The sequence below is a fragment of the Anarhichas minor genome, unplaced genomic scaffold (assembly GCF_050575085.1).
Source record: "Anarhichas minor isolate MPS153535 unplaced genomic scaffold, ASM5057508v1 ptg000030l, whole genome shotgun sequence".
Classification (NCBI taxonomy): domain Eukaryota; kingdom Metazoa; phylum Chordata; class Actinopteri; order Perciformes; family Anarhichadidae; genus Anarhichas; species Anarhichas minor.
In genome coordinates, this window is record NW_027466476.1 from 301,494 (window position 1) to 326,065 (window position 24,572).

Below are 24,572 nucleotides of genomic sequence, written 5' to 3' on the forward strand. Positions count from 1 at the left end.
TTTTTATTTTGCAGGAAGACGTTAAAGTCGCAGAGATCCGCATCAGGATGTGGCCCTCTAGCCCGGCGTCCAGAAACGTAACACTGGTGTGCCACACACAGGAGGCGTTTTGAGCAGAGGAAAAAACCATCGACCATCCCTAAATCCCTACATTCGTTTGCACCGTTTTAAATGCTCTAAAACGTGTCCTTATAGTCACGTTTAGTTTTATTGGGGGAAGCTGGCACTTATGACCTCAGTGTTTTCCCAACTGATTGTGCTGCTTGTTGGTTTCAGCAGTATTGAAGCTTTACAACGTCCTACTCTATTTGTGTAAAAAGAGTATCAGTTATTGATCATCACGGATTTGGCAAAACTGTTATGTGTTCTCTATCCCTATAAATGTTTAACCAATACCGTCCTTTGACAAAACAATACAGGAGGGGAATTTAAACAGTTTCGTCATCATCTGTGGATTATAATCTGTGGATTATTCATTTTGGATTAAAATAGAAAAAGTCAGATACAATTTTAATATTCCAAGATCACTAATTATCTGTGGCAAAGCAAAGCAGTGGATTACAGTAAGACGGCTACTAATGCGCGAATACATCCATTACCTGAAAGATATGTTTAATAATTATGTGATTAAGTAATTATTAACACGTTTTCAATAATTTAACAGACAGATTATGCATAGTTTTCTGTCAAAATAAGAAAAATATAGAATACTTGGGGTATTGGAAATGAAAAATAAATGTTATTTGGCTCACGTGAAGTGATTAATTACCATGAACTGTATGCACCCTTGAGAGGATTAAGTTAAATGTTATTATGTAAGGTTATTTTACAAAACTGATTGACGTGCAGATTGTCCTGGAATAAGTTAACATGGCCTACATTGCTACAGCATTTATTTTTTTATCAGTTTTCATTACAATACCTTTACATAAATAATGCTGCTTTAATCAATCTCATTGTATGTCATCGTACGCTTCCTCGCTGCAGTCTTTTCTCAAACACAACGTGTTCTTACCGGTGCATACGCTTTTTTTGCGCCAATCTATAATACTTGCGTTTAGTATTGTGGCTAAAGTGGCATTTGTAAAACAGCGTAAACGATGGGCAACGGATGGTCACCTTGATCACCCTTTTAATCTGGTGACACTATCGTTGAGACAAACAGCCTGCTATCGATCTTTTCATTATGTGTTCAAACAACAAATAGCCTTGCAGGTGATGGGACGTGCACACACAAAAAAACGCTCCCATGTCCAGCGGTACTACAACCAGCCTGAAGTCACTACTATCTGATGTGCAAATCAGCGAGGACGGCTGGAAAAAGGGGGGACGAGCCTCATAATCGGCGGTGATGTAGAGAAAAGATGCGACTGTCCACTGTTAAAAAGTTGTAACACTGACACAGCCCGGTTCGGCTACATGGTTTAAAGTGAACGGTCATGTGGCATGACACAGATCATTTACCCTTGCGTTCCGAGCCCTGCGTGTGTAACGTAGGAGAAGTGAGAAATGAATATTGTACTTGCCTTGTCGGTGGCTGCTTTTATCCAGATAGAAAGCTGCTCCTCTGTTACCGCCGTCGCTGGTGCTTCTTCTTTTAATGTCCTGCTGTCCACTTTCTCCCTTTTCTCTCGCCGTTTCCCAGCTTTGTATTAGAGCCCCTACCCTGCTCCCATTCGCTGTCCCTCTCACTCTCCTCTCCTCTTCTCCCGCGGAGCCCTTTTCCAATCTGTGGAGTTAAATCTTAATGATACACTTACAACAAAAAAAAAATCTTTGTCCGATTTAATGTTATTGGTTTCACCTTTTCACAGAGCGGGAGATATGGCCGGGGAGCTTCAGTGGAGTGTCCGAGACAGGGACGGGAGAGAGAGCTCTCTTGTTGAATACTTAAAAAACAACCCATCCCTCCTATGCGTTTCCAAAGGGGGCACTTGATATTTACGCTGCCTTATATCTGCTATTATCTTGGCTTGGTTGAAGCTTTGTATACAACAACTTAGTTTATTTGTATTAAATAATAAGTTGATGTAATATGAATGATTAGTCTTTTCCAACATGGTGTATTACCATGTTTTTGGAGATGATTAACGCACATCCATTTGACTTTACGTTCCATCTAAATCACATGTAACCAAATGGCTTGTACATTTTTGGGACTAACAATATTTGGTTTTAAAGAAATATATTTATTCATTATTGTTCTTTGAAAGTTGTTTTTCTAAGTTATACAACCTTTACATCAAAAGGATGTTTTTTTTAGAAAGTAAAAAAGACGTGAGGAAACGGGAAGCAAAATTGGGTCTTATTTATTTCTAAAATCAACTTTTACGTTTTGAAAAATCCATGTTTAATGACTTGTGCATGCATTAATATGAGGTTGTAATTGTACAATGTACGCTAGATGGCAGCGCGATCCAGACATTTTTGAGTTGGAGAGGTGGTAAGCCTGCAGAAACCCTGATACAAAAAAACGGAATCCCCATGCAAATTATTAGTAACTTCACATGATTTTGAATTACTGTCATTATTAAGACATAATATGACACCAGCTTAGTGATTGTGGAGACTATAGGACCTCGGTAATTATTGAATATTGCTTATTACTCCGTCTAATTTTAGAGATTTTCGGCCGCTGGCACGACATCCCGTTTGTATAACACACTGTCTTTTCTGCATCATTCTCCCCATCGGCATTTTTATAACCTTTATAAGCTAGTTTTAACTAAATTGTAAGTTTTAATCAGCGAGCCTGTGCCGATTATAGACGAGGATGTACCGCAATGCGCATGCCAAAGAGGAAACAACGTGTGGACATTTAAATTCGCTTCAAAACAATAATGACATCCTTTCCTTTTATAATAAAGATATGAGTCTAAGACAAACCATTTTGAAACTTTGGGGAATTTCTGAATCAGAGTCCCCTTTTCGCCGTTGCGCCCAGTTTTGGGACTATTTGTCGTGCGTAAAAGCTTTGTCCCCCTTTGCCTTTACCCCGCTTTTTCTGCTATTCTATTCAGGGTTTCTTCCTCTTTTTGGTGACAATAGACGGCCCATACTAATCAGGTTTCAAAGTAAATAGCAGCGCGGGGCGAGCTCAATGTAAATTGTGCCTGTCAGAGCCCCCCAGTCCCTTCAGCCGTAGATTGCAACACTGCAAAAAATATCCATCCCCAGACATCAGTTCAGTATTGAGTCTGGAAATATTGCATTTACCAAAACAGTACAAAACAGATTGCATCTTTCATCGGGGTGAGATGTTCCCACTTGTTTCCAATGCCAATCGACCCATCACTGTAAATGTTATTACATCGATTGTTAATTTCTAAAGGAAATACCCCTGCTTACTCTGCTTTATTTCATTGTATTAGCACCTACATATTCTTCAAACGAAACGGACTGCGATTGGAAACAAGCGAATGTCTATAATCTGCACTTGTTTTTTTTTTTCTACAGTGTTTTTTGAAGAAATATAACATTTCAAGATTTGAACACGGGACACGATGACTTCTCGTGGTGGACATTTTTTGCAGTGAATGAACGGAGGGGGACTCTAACCAATGGAGAGAAAGAGAGGGCTTGGCTATAACCTTAGCCTCCCATTTTCTCTCTCTCTCTCCCTATCTCCCCCCTCTCCTCCTCTCCTCCTCCTCTATGCAGGGCTCTGGCCAGTCAGTCGCCTTTGATTATCAGTCTCCAGCAGCCCCTCTCTTGGCTCCTTGACATGAGCACCATATAAGGCGCAGCGATCTCCATAGAAACGTGTCAGTTTCAATAGTAGTGTCAAAGTTCACTATATACAGACATTCGCGCAGATCCCCCGTTTCGGAAACATTGCTCTGCTGGTCCTCCCGTTTAAGCGCATTCATTTTTGGGTCTCTCCTTCTTCTTGCATATTCTATTAGTTGTTGCTGTTGGTCTTCTTTTTTATCTTTTCTCTTCGTATCTCCATTCCTCCTGCTGGAGAGAGGTGAAACTATACATGGGCACTTCATTCGGCGACGCGGTTTTCTTTCGCTGCTGGGCGAGATGATGGGGCTTATTTAAGAAAATAGATGTAAAAATCCGGCTCTTCAGTTTTTCCTCTACTCCTAAACGACGAAGACGGGAGTGTAAAGGAGCACGGAGAAGAAAAGAGAAAGGAATTTATCTCCGCAGCACTTTGGATCGCGTGTCTTTCCAGCAAAAGGTTTTTTTACTCGTTCCTGCGTCCATGTGAATCGCTCCTGCCTTCCCTTTGTGGCTATTTTATATCAAACTGCAATTTGTTACGACTGGACTCTGGCTTTCCTACAAGATCGGGGACTCCTGAATGGCTGACTGCAATTTACCTTGGAACTGGCCTCCCGATACTTGTATATCCTGATCGGGTGCCTATTCAATCGCCCTCCTGTATTTTGAATGTATTGATCGCGTTCTACTCTCCTTCTTACCCCATATGAGATTGCGTGTTCCGATTTGACTTTGCACTGCCCCGTCTTTTGAGATCTCCTTTTTTTTCCCCATCCTACGCTTCGTAAACACCGGCGATCATTTCGCTTTATAGCACTTTCAGGGACAGAGATATGGCAATGGTAGTTAGCGTCTGGAGAGATCCGCAGGAAGACGTGGCCGGAGGACCTCCGAGCGGCCCCAACCCAGCAGCGCAGCCGGCGAGGGAGCAGCAGCAGGCGGCGTCAGCGGCGCCGCACACTCCGCAGACCCCTAGCCAGCCGGGACCCCCGTCCACACCGGGGACTGCCGGGGAAAAGGGGAGTCAGAATTCTGGACAGCAGCATATTGAATGTGTGGTTTGCGGAGACAAATCGAGCGGCAAACACTATGGCCAGTTCACCTGCGAGGGATGCAAAAGTTTCTTCAAGAGGAGTGTACGGAGGAACTTAACGTACTCATGTCGTGCCAACAGGAACTGTCCCATTGACCAGCACCACCGAAATCAGTGCCAATACTGCCGGCTGAAGAAATGTTTAAAAGTGGGAATGCGGCGGGAAGGTGAATATATTTTAAAAGACACTCATGATTACGCATCCTAGTAGCAGACGAACACGACTGCCATGTTGCATTAAGGTCAAAGGCATATGGCTGAGCATACTGCAGTCTCCATCCATGTTTTTCAGGGGTGTTTGCATGAATGGTTAGTCTTTCTGCCTATGTAAGAGAGGCAAAGGCCAGTGCAGCCACAGCGGTTCTGCTCGTCAATGCGTGTCGCCTGAACAAAGCGGCTCGTCTAGCTGATCCTTATTTTGTTTTTCTTGCAGTGTAAATTGTACTATTATCAAGCAAAGGCATTCTATCCAGCAGGCCCTTTTTACGTATAGGTTTTTGAGCAGAAGAGGGGTTGTGTGTATGTGTGTGTGCCTGTATGTCTGTCTGTCTGTCTCTCTCTCTCTCTCTCTGTCTGTGTGTGTGTGTGTGTGTGTGTGTGTGTGTGTGTGTGTGTGTGTGTGTGTGTGTGTGTGCGCGTGCGTGTACAATGGGCAAGGTTAATAGTCCCTTCTATACGTAAATGCAGTTTACTAATTTATAATTGTACAGACGGGTTTGTAATCTGTGTGTGTGAATGTAAAATGAACACACTACAAACCCACGTCTCGCTCTAGCTCCTTATGCTGACTAGACAGCTCAGACACACTGAATAATGCCGCTTAAGTTGTTCATGGCTCATTGTTTTGCCTGGTGCATTACAGGCCGTATAACTTTACTTTCTATGTCAAGTGTTTTCTTCCAATTCATGCAAGCATCCCTTATTCAAAATCTACTGTTTGTGAAACAAAAGTACAAGCCCAAGTAGAATGTGCCCTGAGTAACATTAATATTTTATTTTTTAATATTAAACAATAGCTGAATTCCTTTTATTCCCAGCTGAACTTTTGATGTGGGTAAAATGCGTAAATGTGATTGAATCAAACAGTATTTATCAATCATATTTGTAATATGTTTGGCCACAATGAATTATTGTAAATATAAACAAAACCGCACGTAAATAAATATAAATATGTAAAGTAATATAACTAGGTTGCTGCATACAATATAGCCTACAATTACGCCTTGAAATACCCATGATAATACATGTGTTAAATGTACCTTTGTTTAACAGAAAATGTGTGTTTGTTGTATAAATGTGATTGTATTTTCATTTTGCATACAATCCATGTAGCGTGCAACCCTAAATACAAATGCAAAGAGTGCAAGTTGAGGGACACAGCACATCTGTTTTGATAAGATGTTTATGCTGTCGACGTAATCATTTACTCTTACAAAACGGCATTCACGAGTCAAAATGTTTTGAAAAGCGTGCTGAATTTAGATTTCAGGGCATGCCGTTTTACTGAAGAGAAACACACTAGCTTTAGCTTGCTTTACGGCTTTAGTACTCGTGAACAATGTTTATCAGTCCTGGATGCACATTTCCTCTTTTTTCTCTTTCTTTTTGTTAGCGGTTCAGCGAGGACGAATGCCTCCAACTCAACCCAACCCAGGCCAGTACGCGCTGACGAACGGGGACCCTCTGAATGGCCACTGCTATCTGTCCGGATACATCTCGTTATTGCTGCGGGCCGAGCCTTATCCGACGTCCCGGTACGGGAGCCAGTGCATGCAGCCCAACAATATCATGGGCATCGAGAACATCTGCGAGCTGGCGGCTCGTTTGCTCTTCAGCGCCGTGGAGTGGGCGAGAAACATCCCTTTCTTTCCCGACCTGCAGATCACGGACCAGGTGTCCCTTCTCAGGCTGACGTGGAGCGAGTTGTTTGTGCTTAACGCGGCCCAGTGCTCCATGCCTCTGCATGTGGCCCCTCTGCTCGCCGCTGCGGGCCTCCACGCCTCCCCGATGTCCGCGGACCGTGTTGTGGCTTTCATGGATCACATCCGGATCTTCCAGGAACAAGTGGAGAAGCTTAAGACCCTGCACGTAGACTCGGCAGAGTACAGCTGCCTCAAGGCCATCGTGCTTTTTACATCAGGTGGGTGTCCGCGACATGTCTATAATCAAATGAGGCCTAGTTGTAGTAATGTTACTGGGGGCACTGAGCGAGGCTCGCAGGGCAAAACACTGGCGTCAAGAATATGGCTGTCAAGTATAGGTTGGTCACAAATCTGAGTTTACGAGATGTTTGCGTTGCCGATGGAATAGCTATTTTGTAAACAGCTTGCTACATATCCACTTACATGCATTCCCATGTCAGTTGTAGCCACAGCATAAAACGTGTAAACAAATCCAGATTGAGTGAGCGCATCAAGTTTGTTACTGTAACACTCAGATAAATGCGCTTTAAATCGGATATAATTGACAATCTGATATATGTAAATATTTTATAATTGTTGAGTTTAAACTTTCTTGAACACGTCTGAGCCGAGAGCGAGACTGTAGGTTCGCGTCCATAAATTTTAGAACAGGTGTCAAATAATCGAGCGTAAAGATGAAATAGTCTATCGCAGAATGATATATGACAGCTGATGCATTTATGAGTGTTGGTGCATGCTTTTATCCTTGTTTTGCGTGCACAAACACATGTCTTGGGGGCAGGAAATAATCCTTAGCAGACTGAGATCAAAAAAGCTGATGGAGGTTGACTCATATGTCAATGCATCGCTGCTGTAGGACTCAGAGCAGCACTGCTATAGATTGTTAGCTGACCTATTAGTTTTCGAAGTTATTGAGGATAGTTTATTTTGTTCCACACGTGTTGAAAAGACACCAGCCAAAATGTCCAACAGTAACCTACATTGTTGATAGCTTAATTGATCGGTGACTGGGGTAAGGTCTTAAAGGTCCTCATTTACTCTCGGTGCGTAATTTAGATGATATTTTGGAGTTAGTTGTGTACGCGTGGTGCCGTTAGGCCCGTTATGTCGAGGGAGGCTTGTAGTGATTGGAAGGAATAGGAAAGTCAGGCCCCAAACTACTTCAAAACTAACCTCAAAGTTTTGACTTCATTGTCTCACATTTGGCCCATTAAAAAAATCTGTCTCATGGTTATACATATCCTATAATTGGACACGTTCGTGATAAAATATTCAGTTTTACTGTAGTTTTCAGATTTGGAGTTATATTGAAATTATCACCACTTTCAATATCCCTAGAAAGCGTCATAACTCAATTTTATATTGAGTAGTTACACAATAATTATTGTTTATTATTTACCTAATGTCACATTGATGTACAACTGCATACATGCATACATTTACTGTTTTTTATTATATTATTGATACATAATCCAACGCAATATTTATAAAGTAATAATAAGCTGTGTATAGTCAGGATCTAAATTATCTAAACTCTTGAGTGCTCTCCAAATGTATAGGAACCACCTTTAATTATATTTTCATTTATTATTATTTTTTTGCGAATGCAACATTACCACATAGGTTTTCCTCCAGTTAGAGAACTTTCTATTTTTATATCTTTTTTAGTTTCAGGAGCCACAATAACTACTTTTTCAGTTTTGGGGTTTTTGGCAACTTTGACACGCAACAATTTGAAGGCATACTGTTAGGTAAACATGTGTTTTAACTCAAATAAATACTTTGCCTCAGTTAGTAATATGACATCCTGTTTGATTCACTTTACCGTGCGCACATATTTGGCCATATTTTCCTATTGCCCTGCGTTTCACTAATTCACCGCAGATTACCAAGAGAAACTTCTTAACGACCTCTATTTTCTAGCAGATGATTTAGTTAGGTTGATAGGCAACAACTGGTGTTGGCTATAACAAGTCATGTGGCACGTTGCCAAGACCAGCCTGGATTGTTTGCCTTTAATAACACCAGTCTTGTCAGTATGCGATGCATACAGAATGGTGGACAGGCTACACTATTTCACCAGAGTTCAGGTCTGGATCATTGTCTTACACTAAGTCCTTATCCACGCTGCAGTGTGTGCCTTTGCTAAACTACCACAGAAATAGTCGAATCTGGAAGCGATCTGCTCCCACGTCTCAGTATGGGTAGTGGGGTGCAGGGTTGCAGGCAGGTCTGATGGAGAACTATTGGGTGTCTTTGACCAGCTTTCTCTTGATGCATTATTATCGGTTATTTTACCTGAAATTTCTAAATGTAATTAATTAATAACATTATTGATTGCTGTAGTTTTTTTAAAAGGGACACTCAGCGTTAATCCAGAGGAATTTGCATACATGGGGCTTTGACCGGCGGGAATAAGGTCACAGTAAATCACCCCAAGATCTCAGCGTTGCCCCCGGGTTCATAAGGTTATTGTGTCTGGCCATAGTGAGTTATAGCACTGAGGATTCACGAATAGGCTTAAACGCCTCTGTCCGGTGTTTAATGTATTAGTGCTTGAAAACTAAAGCTGTCTTCCTTATGTAGTCTTTACAAAAGCACGGCTCAATATGTTGAGGACAGCCTAGACTACGTGGACCATGTATGGCAGCGGTTATGCTGCTTGCATTTACAGCAGTTTATTGAACACGCATGCTTGGGCTGTGTAAAAAAAAACAACGTCTTTTTATAACAGGACATTGTACGACACTAACAAGCCTTATATGCTTTGCACAAGGCTGCATAAACCACCAGTGTGCACCAAAACACACGTCTCGCCTGCGTGTTGCATACGCTCATTTTCTGACATTTTATGTCGCTTCTGCGTGACTATTGACTTCACCTCCTCTAATAAATGTGATTGCTTCCAGCGGCCTGTCCTATAGGCTACATTAAAAAAAAACAGGGCAAAAGTGGTCTATGGAGAGAAGTTCGGCGAAATGACTTAACAGCTTACTGCAGAGTAATTAGGTCACATTACATCCGGTGTAATTTCAGATTCATCAGTGCCGTTTATGTTTCCTTATACTTGAATCCCCAGAGTTCAGACATCAAGAGCATCGGCCTTTAGGCCTGTACCCTATACCTTTCGCCTTCGCTCCATTTGCTCCGTCAATTCTTCCTCTACACGTTAACAACACTGTTTTCGTGACATTTAACTCTATATTATTGTTGATTGTTGTTAGAGCAGGCAGAGATACCCTCCACTGAATTGTGCATCCCCTGCTTCAGCAGCAAGCCCCTTGTTTATTCTGCGTGACAGTCCCACTCGCTCAATGTGATGTAGCATGTTTGGGCAGTGTGTTTGTTCATTCCACTTTGTCAATACTACGTAAAGGCCGATGTTGAATGATAACAGGGTGCTTCTGCAGGAATTAAAATTGGGCATGGCAAGGTGTGCACTTGTCACAGCCAAGCCCACGTGAGGCCACAATTGACCATTTCGCTTTTGTGTTCAAATTTTGAAAAGAAAATATTAAGTGGAATTGTCAGCAGAGTCATTTGAGTACTATAGCCTATATTTAAAATAATATATGATGAAAAAGTTGAATGTATATTTACCACCTCTTTGAAAGCTTGGTGACCTAAGAGTCTGATATGTTTTAATAATAATATAATACCTTATTAAGAATATATTTTTAGCCCATATTGTTTCACTTGTTCCACGACATGTTGAGGTTTAAGACCAAAATAAAATCCGATTGAGAGACTTTTCCATAACATTGTCGTACCTTGGGGTTTCAGAGACGTGTCGAGCCTGACCACAGTGTTTTTGGTGTGTGTTTCTCAGACGCTTGTGGCCTGTCGGATGCTGCTCACATCGAGAGCCTGCAGGAGAAATCTCAATGCGCCCTGGAGGAGTACGTGAGGAGCCAGTACCCGAACCAGCCCAGCCGCTTTGGGAAGCTCCTGCTGCGGCTGCCCTCTCTGCGCACCGTCTCATCGTCGGTAATCGAGCAGCTGTTCTTCGTCCGCTTGGTAGGTAAAACTCCTATTGAAACCCTCATCAGGGATATGCTATTATCCGGGAGCAGCTTCAACTGGCCTTACATGTCCATCCAATGATCCTAATGTGAAAGTGGGAAAAAGAGAGGAAAGAAAGGACCAAAATTCAGCACCCTTCACCCCATCCTCCTCCAAGAAGACTATATATAGGACCTTTTCTGAAAAACTTGGAGGACATTACTTTTTTTCTGTCTTCTGGGACTGAGATGGAATACATTATGTACAGAAAAATATTGGAACTGGACTTTACACCTGTGTAAATCCACCCTCATCGTCAAGAACAATACTCTTCATTTTGTAAAATACTAGTCTTTATTTTCCTTTTTTGTAAAAAATACAAATACAATGAAAAACATCATATGCGCAGTAAGAAAAAAAGAATCAAGACTTAGCAGGAAAATAATGTTTCCAAGCAATTATAAGAAATGTCCTGTGTCTATGTACCTCTCTGTTTTGTATTTTTTCTGGTTCTAAACCAGGGTTTCTGTGATTCTATACTAATACTTTTTTGATATAACCTTTTTGCTTCTTATAATGAGTGCGATATATGTTGTCGAAGCTATGTTCTCCAAGAATTAAAATTGAAGTGAGAATTTAAAAACAGAAAAATAAAGAAATTTAGACAATTAAGAAACAGTCTAATCGCTATGACAATATCACCACTGATGGTTGAACTTTTTTCCCAATTGAAACGATGGACCTGCAACAGCAGCAAACTGACCTCCAGGACATTTTAACTGAGAGGACGTCTGGGGCGCCATTCCCCGGGCCATGAGTGCGTGTGGAGTCGATCATCAGTCAAAGGAGAGACATGAAAATCAAAAGCACTTTTAATATATCATTTCAAATACATTTTGTTTGTTTCGTCTTGAATATTTTCATTGTTTCTTGAATTTTATTGGTTGTTGCCTTCAATTTGCTTACTCCATGATGCAGCTTTTTGCAGAAGGGTCGGTTGATGAAGTTGTGTGATGGTGACTGTACTATTAAAAAAGAAATAGGCAACAATGTCTCATTCTCAAGCATTTTCCTGGAAGTAAATATCAAGATTCTCGGTCTTATTTTATATCATCAGGGGGAATATGTTGTCTCTGTGGGCTCCTGAGCGCAAGTGCCGTCTACAGTCACCGAGTGTACTGTTCTGCATTGCCTTATACTGAAACATAATTCAGAATTTTGCCTCTCTCTAATGCGCCAATACCACCGAAAACGAGGTGAAACACGGGATTAAGTGTGGTAATGAAACAATGGGTGCATACTTTACATTTTAACAGACTCACGGAGATAACTGACATTGCTAACACAAAGGAGGGAAGGCTATACACGAGGAATTGGTGAGCTCTCTGCCAGCCTGTGCGCGTATTAATGTTTAATATTTTCCCAGACAGTGAGGAAAGCCTGCGCACCACACAGAGCCACCTCTATCCTACCTCATGTGGCTTAATCAAGGTGATTCCTCACAAACCAAACAATTTTCCCCTCTCCCCCGTTCTTAAAAACTCTGCCTTGATAGTGCATACCTCAATATTGATGTGGGCGTCATTTGGCAAAAGGGTTAGGCCCCGCTGCAAAGCTGCTGTGATATGCGTGATCAATCTGGAAAATGTATTTTACAGCATGTAAGCCAGTCGATAGGAACACCGAGGGTGATGCATTGTGTGGGAATAGAGAGGAGGAAGGAGAGGGAGGGAGAGAGAGAGAGAGAGAGAGAGAGAGAGAGAGAGAGAGAATGTGGAGCCGGTGCAGAGACAAATGAGAGGGGAAACGTGTGAGATGGAAGGCACGTGTGTGTGTGTGTGTGTGTGTGTGTGTGTGTGTGTGTGTGTGTGTGTGTGTGTGTGTGTGTGTGTGTGTGAGGGAGACAGAAAGAGATATGGCCTTGGTTTGCCTGATACATTCAGAATGTAATGAGTACATCGATAAGTCCTCAACGTGTTAGATGGGTTACATGGAGTTTCTGTCCTTGCATTGGTCTGTCTCTCTGTGCGTTTTGTCTCCATGTACTCCACAAAATGACACAGGAAGCCCAGTCATGGACCTGGATCTACCCTCACTGTCATTACAGCGTTACACTCACATAGAGGGGTAAAATGTGATAAATTGGATCGCGTTAAGAAGAAAATGGGGTTTCGGTGTGACAATTATTACATTTGCCTGTTAGTCCCCCTTCTTCATCATCAGACGTGTTGCTTGTGTGCCATATTGCTCACATCTTCATCTGCTGACTGGCAGCGATGAGGGACAGGAGGACGGGAGCTGAACTGCATGTAGCGCGGTGCAATGTCGCAATTTGATATCGCCATATTTGTTATCTGTCTTATAGGATTGGGGGAGGGGTATTTGTGCCAGTGGGTTATTTGTTTATATTGCCTGTCTCCTTCAAAGGCTATAATATGAAGGTATTCATTAGTTCTCACTCGTGCTGGAATGATAGCCTACTATAGGTTGTGCTTTAGGTTGTCCTCAAATGCTCTCTCACAGGGATACAGTTTTCATTCTCATGAGTCTGTTCAGGCATATTGTACCTATTAGCTCCCAATCGACCTGTCTGTAGCACTGGGTCAGTTGTCAGACGCCTTATTGTTGCTTACGCCACTGTACAAACATGGATGTGATATTTCGTCATGGGTTGGATCTTTATGAATAGGGTCTGATTCTCCCGGAGCTTCAGGTCAGGTGTAAGTTGCAGAATAATGAGTTAGTTGAGCCATTCCTTTCTGCTTGGTACTGGTGGCAGAATATGCTGAATTTAAACACAACTGAACAATATACACACATTACCGACCTCTAAAACGCAGCGTTAAAAAAAGATAATTACTGAAGCACTGGAATTGTTTAGCGTGTGTTGTTTTGGAAATAATCCAGATGATCGTTTCCTGGACGGCAAGGAAAGCTGAATGTGCGAATAAATGTTTGTTTTTCAAAGACTAGAATATGGCTTCACCAAGGCCATCGCAACAGTCCAGGTCGTTTTTGTTTAATGTGGCTCTGGACTTAATTGTTTGTTTGGTTATTAAACGCAGCTTTCAGCTGGTTGTCTCCACATAATGTATTCTAAATCCCTCAAGAGTATCTATCTTTTATCCTCTTGCTGAGAGCATTCGGTTATGCAGTTGCTATACCACAGGCTATATAAAGCAATAGTTCAAAAATAGACGAAATGGTGGCATGTGTTGCTAATTAACGTTTCAGTAAAGGCAATACAAGCGAAACACACGAGGACTCTGGAAAAAGTGATATTTTCTATTTAGACTGTGGACCATTCTCGATTCTTTGACAAATTGGTACATAATGCAACACCTCAAATAATAAAGCTATATGTATCATAGACATGCATCATCAAATTCCTTATCCTCTGCTGTGATGAAAGCATTATTAGTATACTTTATTATTAAAGAAAATAAAAAGTACAAAGTGCATTAAGAGGAAGTAAATGCACTGTCAGATTGGACTATAGCTGCGGTGGGTAAGGGAGATGGATATGTGGCACACTATGGGCCCCATTTGTGTCTCTGTAATTTCGGAAACTCCGGTTACCAAAGTGTTACTACGAAATGAGTTAAATAACCATTTACCTTTGTCTAGTTTCATTCATCAAACCACAAGTGGAGGACTCCTAACACGGGGGGCTATTTGTTTGCTTTACACAAGCAGCTGGGTGCGATTTCACGTTTGAGATATCCGTCTGAAAGCGAAACATTTATTATCCTAAGTTGTCAGCGAACCTATTTCTCCAAAACCCTCAATGCAAGCCAATGGTTTCATGCAGCTGTGGAAACGTTGTATTGGCGTCACACGTCACTTCATTTCACTTATAGTAGCCTAGTTTTCTTGGTCACATTTGACAAATACTGCTGTTTGAGACAATAACAATTTCCAAATAGCGGCTCCGTGTATGAATGGGGGGCCCTCTGAAGTATGACACGGCTTATTTCTCATATTGTCTTGTGCGTAAAAATGATGACAACACAGGACGACAAGTGCTCCACCGTGTCTACCACGCACCTCACTCACACGAGCTTGCAAAATGGCTGGGAACGGCACAGTGAGGACAAATGTCCAAAATTAAATGGATTCCCGTGAGATGTTTCCGCTGTATCCCAGCTAACAGCCCGATTTTGTTGTTGTATTGACTTTACACAGTCAACGGAGAGAGACATATTTTATGATTACAACGTGCTGTTCTGAGATCTGTCCGCGGACCTCATAGGCAACCTTTAAGCCATGGATCAAATCCAGCCCTACGGGGTATAAAATATCCCAAGTTGTGAATGTAACATAAGGGGACTCCTCCCGGGGACGCCTCCATGCGCATGTGTGTGTGTGTGTGTGTGTGTGTGTGCGCGCACGCAAGTTCGTAATGATTGTCTAAACTGTGTGTAGTCAATGGTAGGGATTTTATATATGTGTGAGGTCTTTCTGTATGTGTGCGGGCGCGTTCGTTTGCATGCCCGTGCGTAAAAGCGTGTTTCTACCAGCGTAAGTAAGCGCGTGTGCGCGCGCTACTGGTCGAGAGAGAGAGAGAGAGAGAGAGAGAGAGAGAGAGAGAGAGAGAGAGCAAGAGAGAGGTGGTTGTGAGAAAAAGCCCGGATTGCTGTGTAAGCGGATCCCTTTGTGTTGATTTAGGAAGACGTTTGCTGTATATAACGTTCAAGGCTGATAATATCATTGCCTGGCCAGATAAATAAAGCATTGGCCAAAACCATCGGGTCAGCTATCGATCCGCTTCTTCTCCCCGAGAGGGAGAGAGAGTGTGTGTGTGGGGGGGAGAAAAGGAGAGAGAAAGGGAGAGAGACCTCACTCATTAGCATTCCACAGCCATGGACTAAACGCTGACAACTAACAGAGATATCCAGCTCTACACCACTGCATGCATTTTCCCCCCTTTGTCTTCTTCCCCTGGCCCTTCATTTCCAGCGAACAGATCTCTCGTCACAGCCAACACATTTGTATTTATGCCTTCTCCACCCTTTTTGCACGAATGGACCCCGTGCACAAGAGAGAAAGCCTTCCAGTAAAGCAGAGAAAAAAGGGGGTAGAGCGATGTTGTAAAAGCAGTGCAGAAGTGACAGCGCAAAGCACATTCGCTTTACTTGGAAGATACAATTGTGTGTGACTTGACAACATAGACGAGGGAGATGTTTTAAATTGCAACCTCAACGGCTATTATTTAGATATTTCAGGAATTTAAAAAAATACACCCTGTATGTTCATTATGTGAAGGTAAATTAAAATAATTATATTTCCACTTCAATTGTATAGTAAATATTTTTCCACTTAGTTTGGGGCGTTATTGGTTCCATGTAGTGTCACTTTGTGAAATATAATTTTACCTTTGAAACGTTTGTCCGCTAGTTTACTATTAAAGCCGTTAGTTACAACTCTAAGATATTCTGTAGAATAAACACAGATTGAATAATGCTGTAAGAGCAAAGAAAAACTCAATTCCAAATACCTGAACCTTTAAAAGTTAAAGTTGTGATTTCCATCATTATATAAATGATTTGCAATTCTACTATTTGAGAAAGTAAAATAAAGGTTTGAATGAATAAATTCAAACTTTAAAGATGTGAATGAGTGATGCAGGGACTACCAATGACATTATTTAGACAAGCGCCTTTTTTTCAGATGACTATATCTTAATATGCATTGAAGTCTTGCCCAACAATGACAGCTGTTCATCTGATAGTAACTTCTTTCCAAGTTTTCTCCCCTCCCACCCCGGGGCCCCCGGTCTCTGTCTTGCTTTGTTGTTTTAAAATATGCATGTCTCTCCGGAATGCCAGTCACGGGTCCAAACTTTGTGTGTCCCAACCTCCCACATGATGAAATGATCCTTTTAAAGCGGGCTCAATATGTCTCAATCTGCACTCCTCTTCCCTCTCTAAAGCTTCTGGGTTCGGGACACAGCCCAGAAATATATTAATTAAAGTGCACTACAACAGACTTTTTAGCACTGGGGAAAAAAGTGGCTGGATCAAGTCATGCTCTGTCAACGACGGATGGACGAAGATTCACGGCAGGAAAAGAAAAAAAGTAAGGCTCATTTTGACGCTCTCTCTCTCTCTCTCTCTCTCTCCCTCTTGTCTTTCCTTCTCTACTCTTTCCCTTTCCTCCGTGTGTGTGTGTGTGTGTGTCTTTTGCATAGTGTTCTTGTGTGTTCCTCGGACTGAAACGAATAAAGCCAGGGGGAGTGAGTGAGAAAGAGAGAGAGGTGTGAGAGAAAGGGGAGGAGGGATATATACGTAAAAACTGAAAGAGGATGGACATGTGTCCATGCAACACCATGTTTGTGTGTGTGTGTGTGTGTGTGCGTGTGTGTGTGTGTGTGTGTGTCCGTATATATGCATGTGGCTGTGTTTCATCACTAAGGAATTAATCAGCACGTGGCATTAAACTTCAAAGAGGAAGTTTTGTCTCTACTGTACTAGCTGTATGCTCAGTAGCCTACATGGATCCATGTTTACGAATGGAGGTTTACATGTTTGTACGCGCGTGTTTGCAAATAGAATAATATATAAATTGAATGCGGAATAAATCACACTACCTAGGAAACAGGAAACCCGGATGGTCGGAAAGGAAATGTTTGGTTTTAAAGGGGAAAAGTGTGAATCGGATGTAACAGAGCGTTTGCAGCTCAAGAGGAGCTTCTAATTCATTCTGTCAAGTTTGAGAGGATCTGCGTGTTTCTCAGCGGCAAAGTGATGCCGTTATAAAAGACAAACGTACTTACCAATAACTAATGCCGGCGCGTATAATAATTAGCTGTTAAGTTAATTCAATTTCGGGGAAAGTTGAAGTTGAAGCCATGCTAACCTGTTGCTCATGGTCCAACCATAACAGCAACCTCAATACTGTGATACTATCCCATGAGCCCCTGCAGCGTTTCATCCCATAATAATCCACCCTCTCCAAAAATGTAAACAGACCAACACTGGGAGTCATTGGGAGATCTGAACAAACAAACTGAATTGAATTACTGTGTTCATTTAATAAATTCAGATACGTTTTAATAGACATCCCAACAGTCTGATTATGTCAACATATGGGAGGCCATGCAGCAAGGCCCGGGCTTACATACCTGATAACGCCTGGGCTTTTCGGTAATATTTATGGCTTCTCTTTCTAATACACTCCAGATGGTGTGTGACGCTGCCACCGAGCCCCTCAATTTATACTCAGCAGCATTTTGTTGCAATTACATCAACGCTGAGACAGAATTTATTGGTGACCCATTTTGGCTGCATTGTATGCAAAAATACAAAGATAAAAAAGTAAGGGAATAAAAAAAGTTTGGGGCCACTAGTGAGCTCTGCTTTATGTGCATGCAAAGTTTTCTTTTAAACTGCTCCGAAGTTTACTCTTAAGTTTAAAAAAAAAAAGTAAATGTCCACACTTCATGGTTTGATGGATTAATATGTTATGAAGACAAAACACACAGGGCTGCATTCATGCCTGACCAATCTTTGTTGTAGCCTGTGAGTTTTTTTTCAGCCAGTCACTCAAGCAGAATAATGCGTGTAAAGATATAATCCACTGCGCCTATACCCTCAGTCCTTTGCTATATTATCCTATGACAATGAATTGGCAAGCTTTTTAGCAGGTATCAAACCACTCCACTAAACACATGTGAATGCCATTTGCCAAGGATTTGCTTAATAGACTCATTCCGTTCATATTTTATGACTATGTTAGGTTTACTATGATATGATAAAAGCCTGTGTCTGCGGTAGAATAAATGTAGTTTTCTTTTTATCTTTGCGCGTTTGTGCAAATACTCATAAAACTGTTGTCTGAAAATAGCATGAAAAAAATCAAATCACAAACAAATGGGATTAGTTTACATCTGGCGTGACAAATATGTATCTGTGAAGAGAACGGTCAATAATAGACTCACAGATATTAAGACATTGTTATCTATCTATCTAGTCACTGACTGTTGTGTTATGTTGTTTTACTGTCAAAGTTGAAGTTTGTATTGTTACTATCTGTGTTTACATTGATTGATCAGAGAGGCTGCTGTGGGTCTATTATGTTTGACTGAAACGATGCATTGAAGGGTATTTTTCATCTTTGCCACGGGGAACCGCTCCTTACAGTGGTAAGGTTCCCTATTGACTCCCATTAGTCTCCATGGTCTCTCTCTCTCTCTCTCTCTCCCTCCCTCTCTCTCTCTCTCTCTCTCTCTCTCTCTCTCTCTCTCTCTCTGCCACCTCAGAGGACATGCGGCATGTTGATAAATACATGTCTTTTTTCCATCTTACTCAGCACCATCCATCAAGTGTGTATGTCCATGTTACACTGCTGTGCTTTAGGAAGGGAGGGGTGCCAGTCGTGCAGTAACGCACTCTAAATCGTCGACAAGGGATGCATGGCTCTCTCTACATACTAAAAAAATACTTGAACAGTCGCGCTGTGTTCTGGTGCTGTTAACGTGCTGAATTGTCTTAAGTCAGACCATGCCAGGGTTATGCTGTTTGGAGATTTAGAAGTGTATTTTTGCTGTGCTCTGTGGGTTAATAACCTCTTCACGCACTATAACCACTGTGTTTTGATCCTAGTAATACGTTGGTTAGAGCATTTCTCTGGCTTGCCCACGGCTTGGACCACTCTACAGAAGACAAGTCGCCCTGTGGTTGCAAACTCTTTGTGGCCCCACATACCGCCGCTGTGATTATAGAAGTGCCTCTTCTCCCTTGTTAAAGGAGCAAAGCTCTAATCTAGCCTGTGTCGCCCCCAACGCCAGCGTGCTATAGTGAAAATGAGCGTGCGTGAGCGTGAGCGTGAGCGCGCGTGCGGGGAAAAAAAGTGAGTGGGGGTCGGTAGGAGCGAGAAAAGAGGGGGAGAGAAGGGTGGGAGAGAGGGAAAGCAAAAAGGAGGGAGGGGGGGGGGGGGTTAAAACGGAGTGGCCCTGTCCTTTTGAGTGACACGACCCCTCTCTTCTCTTCAAAGGCCATGCAGAAATAAACGCATCTCATTTGAATGGCGATTCTTTGTTTTGGGTGGTATTTCACAGCCAATACTTCTGGAATAGGAATGTGTATTTTTTCCTGCAATATTGAATTCGGGTATGGTTGTGGTGGCGGCGGGGTATTCAATATTCCCATCTCTCCACATGCAGCATTCTGCAGTCAGTGTGGTATTTTGTCGATGACTACGCCACCAACACCACCCCCTCCACTCCTGCACCCCCCACCCCGTCCAAATTCATTTGCATCCGCTGATGATATCAGTAAAGAATTGCTGGCATCGTATGAGGCAGGGTGGGGGAAGAAGGCTTATTTGGATAAAACTGGACCGCAGAGTGGACACGGCCCTAAAGGTCAGTCGCCCATTCATGTCAAGGTGGCAGGGGGTGTGTGTGTGTTGGGGGGGGGGGGGGTCGGCATGGAATTGCCAAAGAGGCTTATTTGAAAGCGGGCGTATATTTGAGGCAAGGGAATGAAAAGGACTGGACCACAAAGCTCGTCATACTTCAAATACGCCCCGTCACATCTTCACTCTTTCCTATCCATGCAGGCGGTATATAAGGAAGGTGGGGTCTCAGTACTATGGCACGACCTGCAGAACATGCAGCAGAAAATAAAACATGTGGACGACAAGGTGGATCATAGAGGTTTAGGTGATCAAAAGAAAGAGTTTCCAATGTTCTCCTTAGTTGTTCCCTCTTATTTGGGCAAGTATAATGCTGGATTATTTTCATTAAGGAGACCAGTGTGGTTGTCAGAAGTGTTCTCGCGGGGTTGTGTACAGCACCATAATGCCGAAAAGATAGAAAATATTTATGAAAAGGCTCTTTATAGGACCAAAATAGGGCTTTGCCAAAGAGCAAGCCTATAATTTTCTGATTAAAAGCTACTACAATTTTGGTACAAGTGCAGAATGTCAAGGATTCACTTGTAGAGAGAGTAAAGAAAAGACAAAACGGAAAAAGTATGAATATAGTGTTATAACGCCTGCATATTCTGAGAAAAATAGGGAGTATGTCATACTATAATTTGAAATATTTGTTATATATATTTAAATAAGAATAACCTTATTTTACATGAATCTTACATTTTAGTTTTTTTTATGTAATAAATCACCAAAGACGATAATACATCACCACAGAATAGTAGATCACATATTGGCAAAACACGTAATAAAAGTGCAAATGTATTTCTCATTAATTGATAAATCAATTAATGCACTCTCCTGCCGTGCATATACCTCAATTTACTTCGAGGGCACAGTCACCATACATCGTGCACGTCCACACACACACACACACATACACACATACACACATACACACACACACACACACACACACACTTAATCAAAATAAAATTAGGTGAGGTGTATTTCAGTGGTAGGAGTCACACTTTCATTATAATTATTTCTAAAACTGTATTACTAGCCTGGTTATAAGTGTGCACATACAGTCTAAACTTTACTGTCAGCGCAGAGATGTGGTGGTTATTGGACGCGTTATTCGAGTGAAAATTGTCACAAATGACTGGTTGTCGAGGGGCGAATGACGAATATGAGAAATGTTGCCCATGACACCTCGGTTCATATATCATTTCTAAAGCCGACGAATCACTCACATGTTGTCTTTAGTATTATTACACTTCAATATTATGTTTAAGTGATGTTTTAAAAGTGTAAATGTAGATTTATTTGACTTACCAAAGCTTACTTATTATTAGCGTATTTGCTAATTGCATTATCTAGAATTATACAAGCTTTTCATTTTACAGCACCTATTGATGAACACAATATGTTATTTTTTAACTTTTTCGGTTACAACGTGGACTAAGAGAAACAACTGCATGAAGAATCCGCCGTCTGAATGAAGCACAGTGACGCTCGCTCACTTTATGTATAGCTCTGCTGCATTGATCGCGGCACTAATAGTGCTTGCGCCTCTACACTCGCGACCAGGCTTTTATCACTATTATCATTATTACTCATCATTATTAGCCTGGTGATTATACTGTATGTGGCTATAACTGCTATTGCTGTTATTGCGCCATCATTACCAGCACGATGTTAAAGGGAAGACGACTTAGTTCTGTCTTTTTTTTTTTTTTTTGGTCAAAACACCTCCCAGCAGCAGTAAAGCATCAGCATATATATATATATATATATATATATATATATGGAGTTGTATCGGTTGCTTATGGTACACATACACAGCCCCAGTATAACGCTGTGATGGAGCTTGAAAGTGATAGTATCTATTGATTTTTTCAAGAGGGGGAGTCACCTGCCGCCCTTCCCCTCCCACCCACTTTGACATTAAAAGTTCTGCCATTTTCAGCTTGACCACTGATCTGCTGGTTTGCCATCGTGACCCCTCGGATGCTAAATAGAGTTGAATCCGGTGGAAAAATGTAATAAAAAGCAGCAGACGTAACACTAACTATTTAATCGATTTTGGTTGGATCGTATATTAATCTTGTGCAAACGGCGATCTGGCATAGCATGCACTGCGGGACTGGGATCGCGCTACGGCATGCAAGACACACAACGTTTTAAGGGCGCTAAACCGCGGCGCTTTGTTGTGGCGTCCCTCTGCGCCCCTGCACGTAAAGACAGCCTCTCCGTCTCAGACCCCAGTAAGCTGTTATTGTTTCTACCTTTGTTTGCTAGATGGCGCTCTGCGTTGTGGGACCCTCTGACACAAGAACCGCCTCATTCTCTCTCTCTCTCTCTCTCTCTCGCTCTCGCTCTCGCTCTCTCTCTCTCTCCTCAGCTCTGTGCTCTCAGCGTCCAGAGTCCACCGCTCAGCACAGAGCAGCTTTTCCAGGGCCATTTTTTAACCGCTGCAAACGACTCTAATGCAACCGCTGCGGAGACTGTGCGTTGTAGTGTAATAGGGGAGTTTTATAATTGCACTGTCCTATGGCGACTGACATTTCTGTTTGTTTTGTTAAGCTGTGGAATCACATCGATTAAAACCAGCGATCAGCAATGCATTTCAATTTTAATGTAAGCTGATGATAACACAGACTATCGCACACTATTTGGGCTTTAGGTAATTAATTGTTTGTTTAAGCGATGTAACGTTGCAGAATATATACACTAATTCAAATTTAAATGATGTTGAAAGGAATAAAATGACTTTAATTATCCATGTTCAAATAAATAATGTCTTATTAATTTCAGTAAAGACAGGCAAACAGAGAATTAAGTTTGATTACAAAATCAACACAGCAGAAATTTATAGCAAGAATAAAATCTTTTGAATGAACTGTTAACAACACAATGTTGAAGGCTTGCTTCAAGTCCAGCAGCCTAATGCAAAAACAATGTATTCATCGCGTTAAAAACTAAAGAAGAAAAAAAAGAAGAAAATGAACCTTCATACATTATTTTATATTTTTTTACCAATCCAACGATCATCTGTCCGAGTTTATAATCTGTTTTAGATTGGTTGCAACCCAGGAGAAAAAAGGTCTATTGTATTGTTTGCTGAGTGGCTCACTCTGCTCTAAGATATACTGCTGCAGTTACACTTTCACTAAATAGCGGCTTGTCGGTGTCTGACGTTGATGAATGTGTTGGAGACTTGGAGAGCCTTTTACAGCTGTCTTTAAAAGCGCCGTGGCCCCAGACCAGCCACAAACAGATCAGGTGCAGGAGCCTTAATACGGCAGTCAATGACAAAGAAACACGCACGTTACACACGTTTGGAAAGAGACATTTCTGCAAGGAAAAGTACATTCTGTAAACGTTTTATTTTTTGAAATCGAGGGACCTTTTCGGTTGACTTTTGTGATGTAAATTGAAACAATAACCTGCTGTGGCCTAAATTATTTAAAGATGCGTTGGTTTGAGGAAAAACAAAGGAGTGTTGGGTTTAATCTTTTAATGAAAATTAATTTGAGTTTAATTTGGTATAGTTGTGTTGCTTAATTACGATCACCAACTGCTAACCGTGTCTTTAAATCATCTTTTAATTTGACAATAGATCACTTGACAGACCCAGAGAATGGATTTCCTCTTATGTGGCTGAAGATAAACACAGTGCAAGTGCAGCCCATGTGGGCTGTTAATGTTGGTTTTGGCTTTTTTTCCCCTCACTGTGGCTCCATTTATTCCTCATATAAAGACATCTGAAATACGAATGGAAACTCCAGTATCATAATGTTGAGCCAATTGAAATATTATATGGGAATTAAACGTTGGTTATTTTTTGAGTATGGCAGCTAATGTCGGTAAGTAGTGTATTTATAGTTGAGAAGGATGCATTATTTTATCGACTGTGTCATTCGCTGAAGTGCTCTAACTGTTACAATGGATAGATGAGGACAGGAGCTTCAAGAAAGACATGAACAAGAAACTTTTGGGCACAACTTTTTCGGGATTGGAATCTTGCTGGGACCGAAAGTCTCTCTACCCACAGGCAAGGTTTCATTGTTGATTGAGCTGTATTACCCATTCGTGCTAGTCACCCCCTCCAATACACGCACGCACGCACACGCACACACACACACACACACACACACACACACACACACACACACACGCACACACACACACACAGAGTCACACTTCCTCCCCGTTGGATCCTGGGTGGTGTGGCACAGCAGGTTCGCTTGTACTGTATACGGGGCTTATCCACCTGCAGCCCCCCAGAAGACACAAACTCAGCCATGCTTCACCTCATTCCCTCCAAATCCACGTCTTCTCTTACTGCTATTTACACGAGTTGGCCTACACTTTGCTAACACATTATTAGCGAGAGGGGGAAAGAGGGAAGCAGCATTTCAATTATTTTTTTTCCCCGAACA

At 41.8% G+C, this 24,572-nt stretch overlaps 1 protein-coding gene across 1 annotated transcript; it reads left to right on the forward strand.

The window, feature by feature from the left end:
- The first annotated feature begins 3,450 nt into the window (after positions 1 to 3,450).
- On the forward strand, positions 3,451 to 11,643 carry nr2f1a (nuclear receptor subfamily 2, group F, member 1a). The gene is made up of 3 exons (XM_076104854.1): positions 3,451 to 4,992; positions 6,438 to 6,965; positions 10,577 to 11,643. The coding sequence occupies exons 1-3, from the start codon at positions 4,566 to 4,568 to the stop codon at positions 10,849 to 10,851; spliced, it is 1,230 nt and encodes a 409-aa protein (XP_075960969.1). The 5' UTR covers positions 3,451 to 4,565; the 3' UTR covers positions 10,852 to 11,643.
- Positions 11,644 to 24,572: the final 12,929 nt, after the last annotated feature.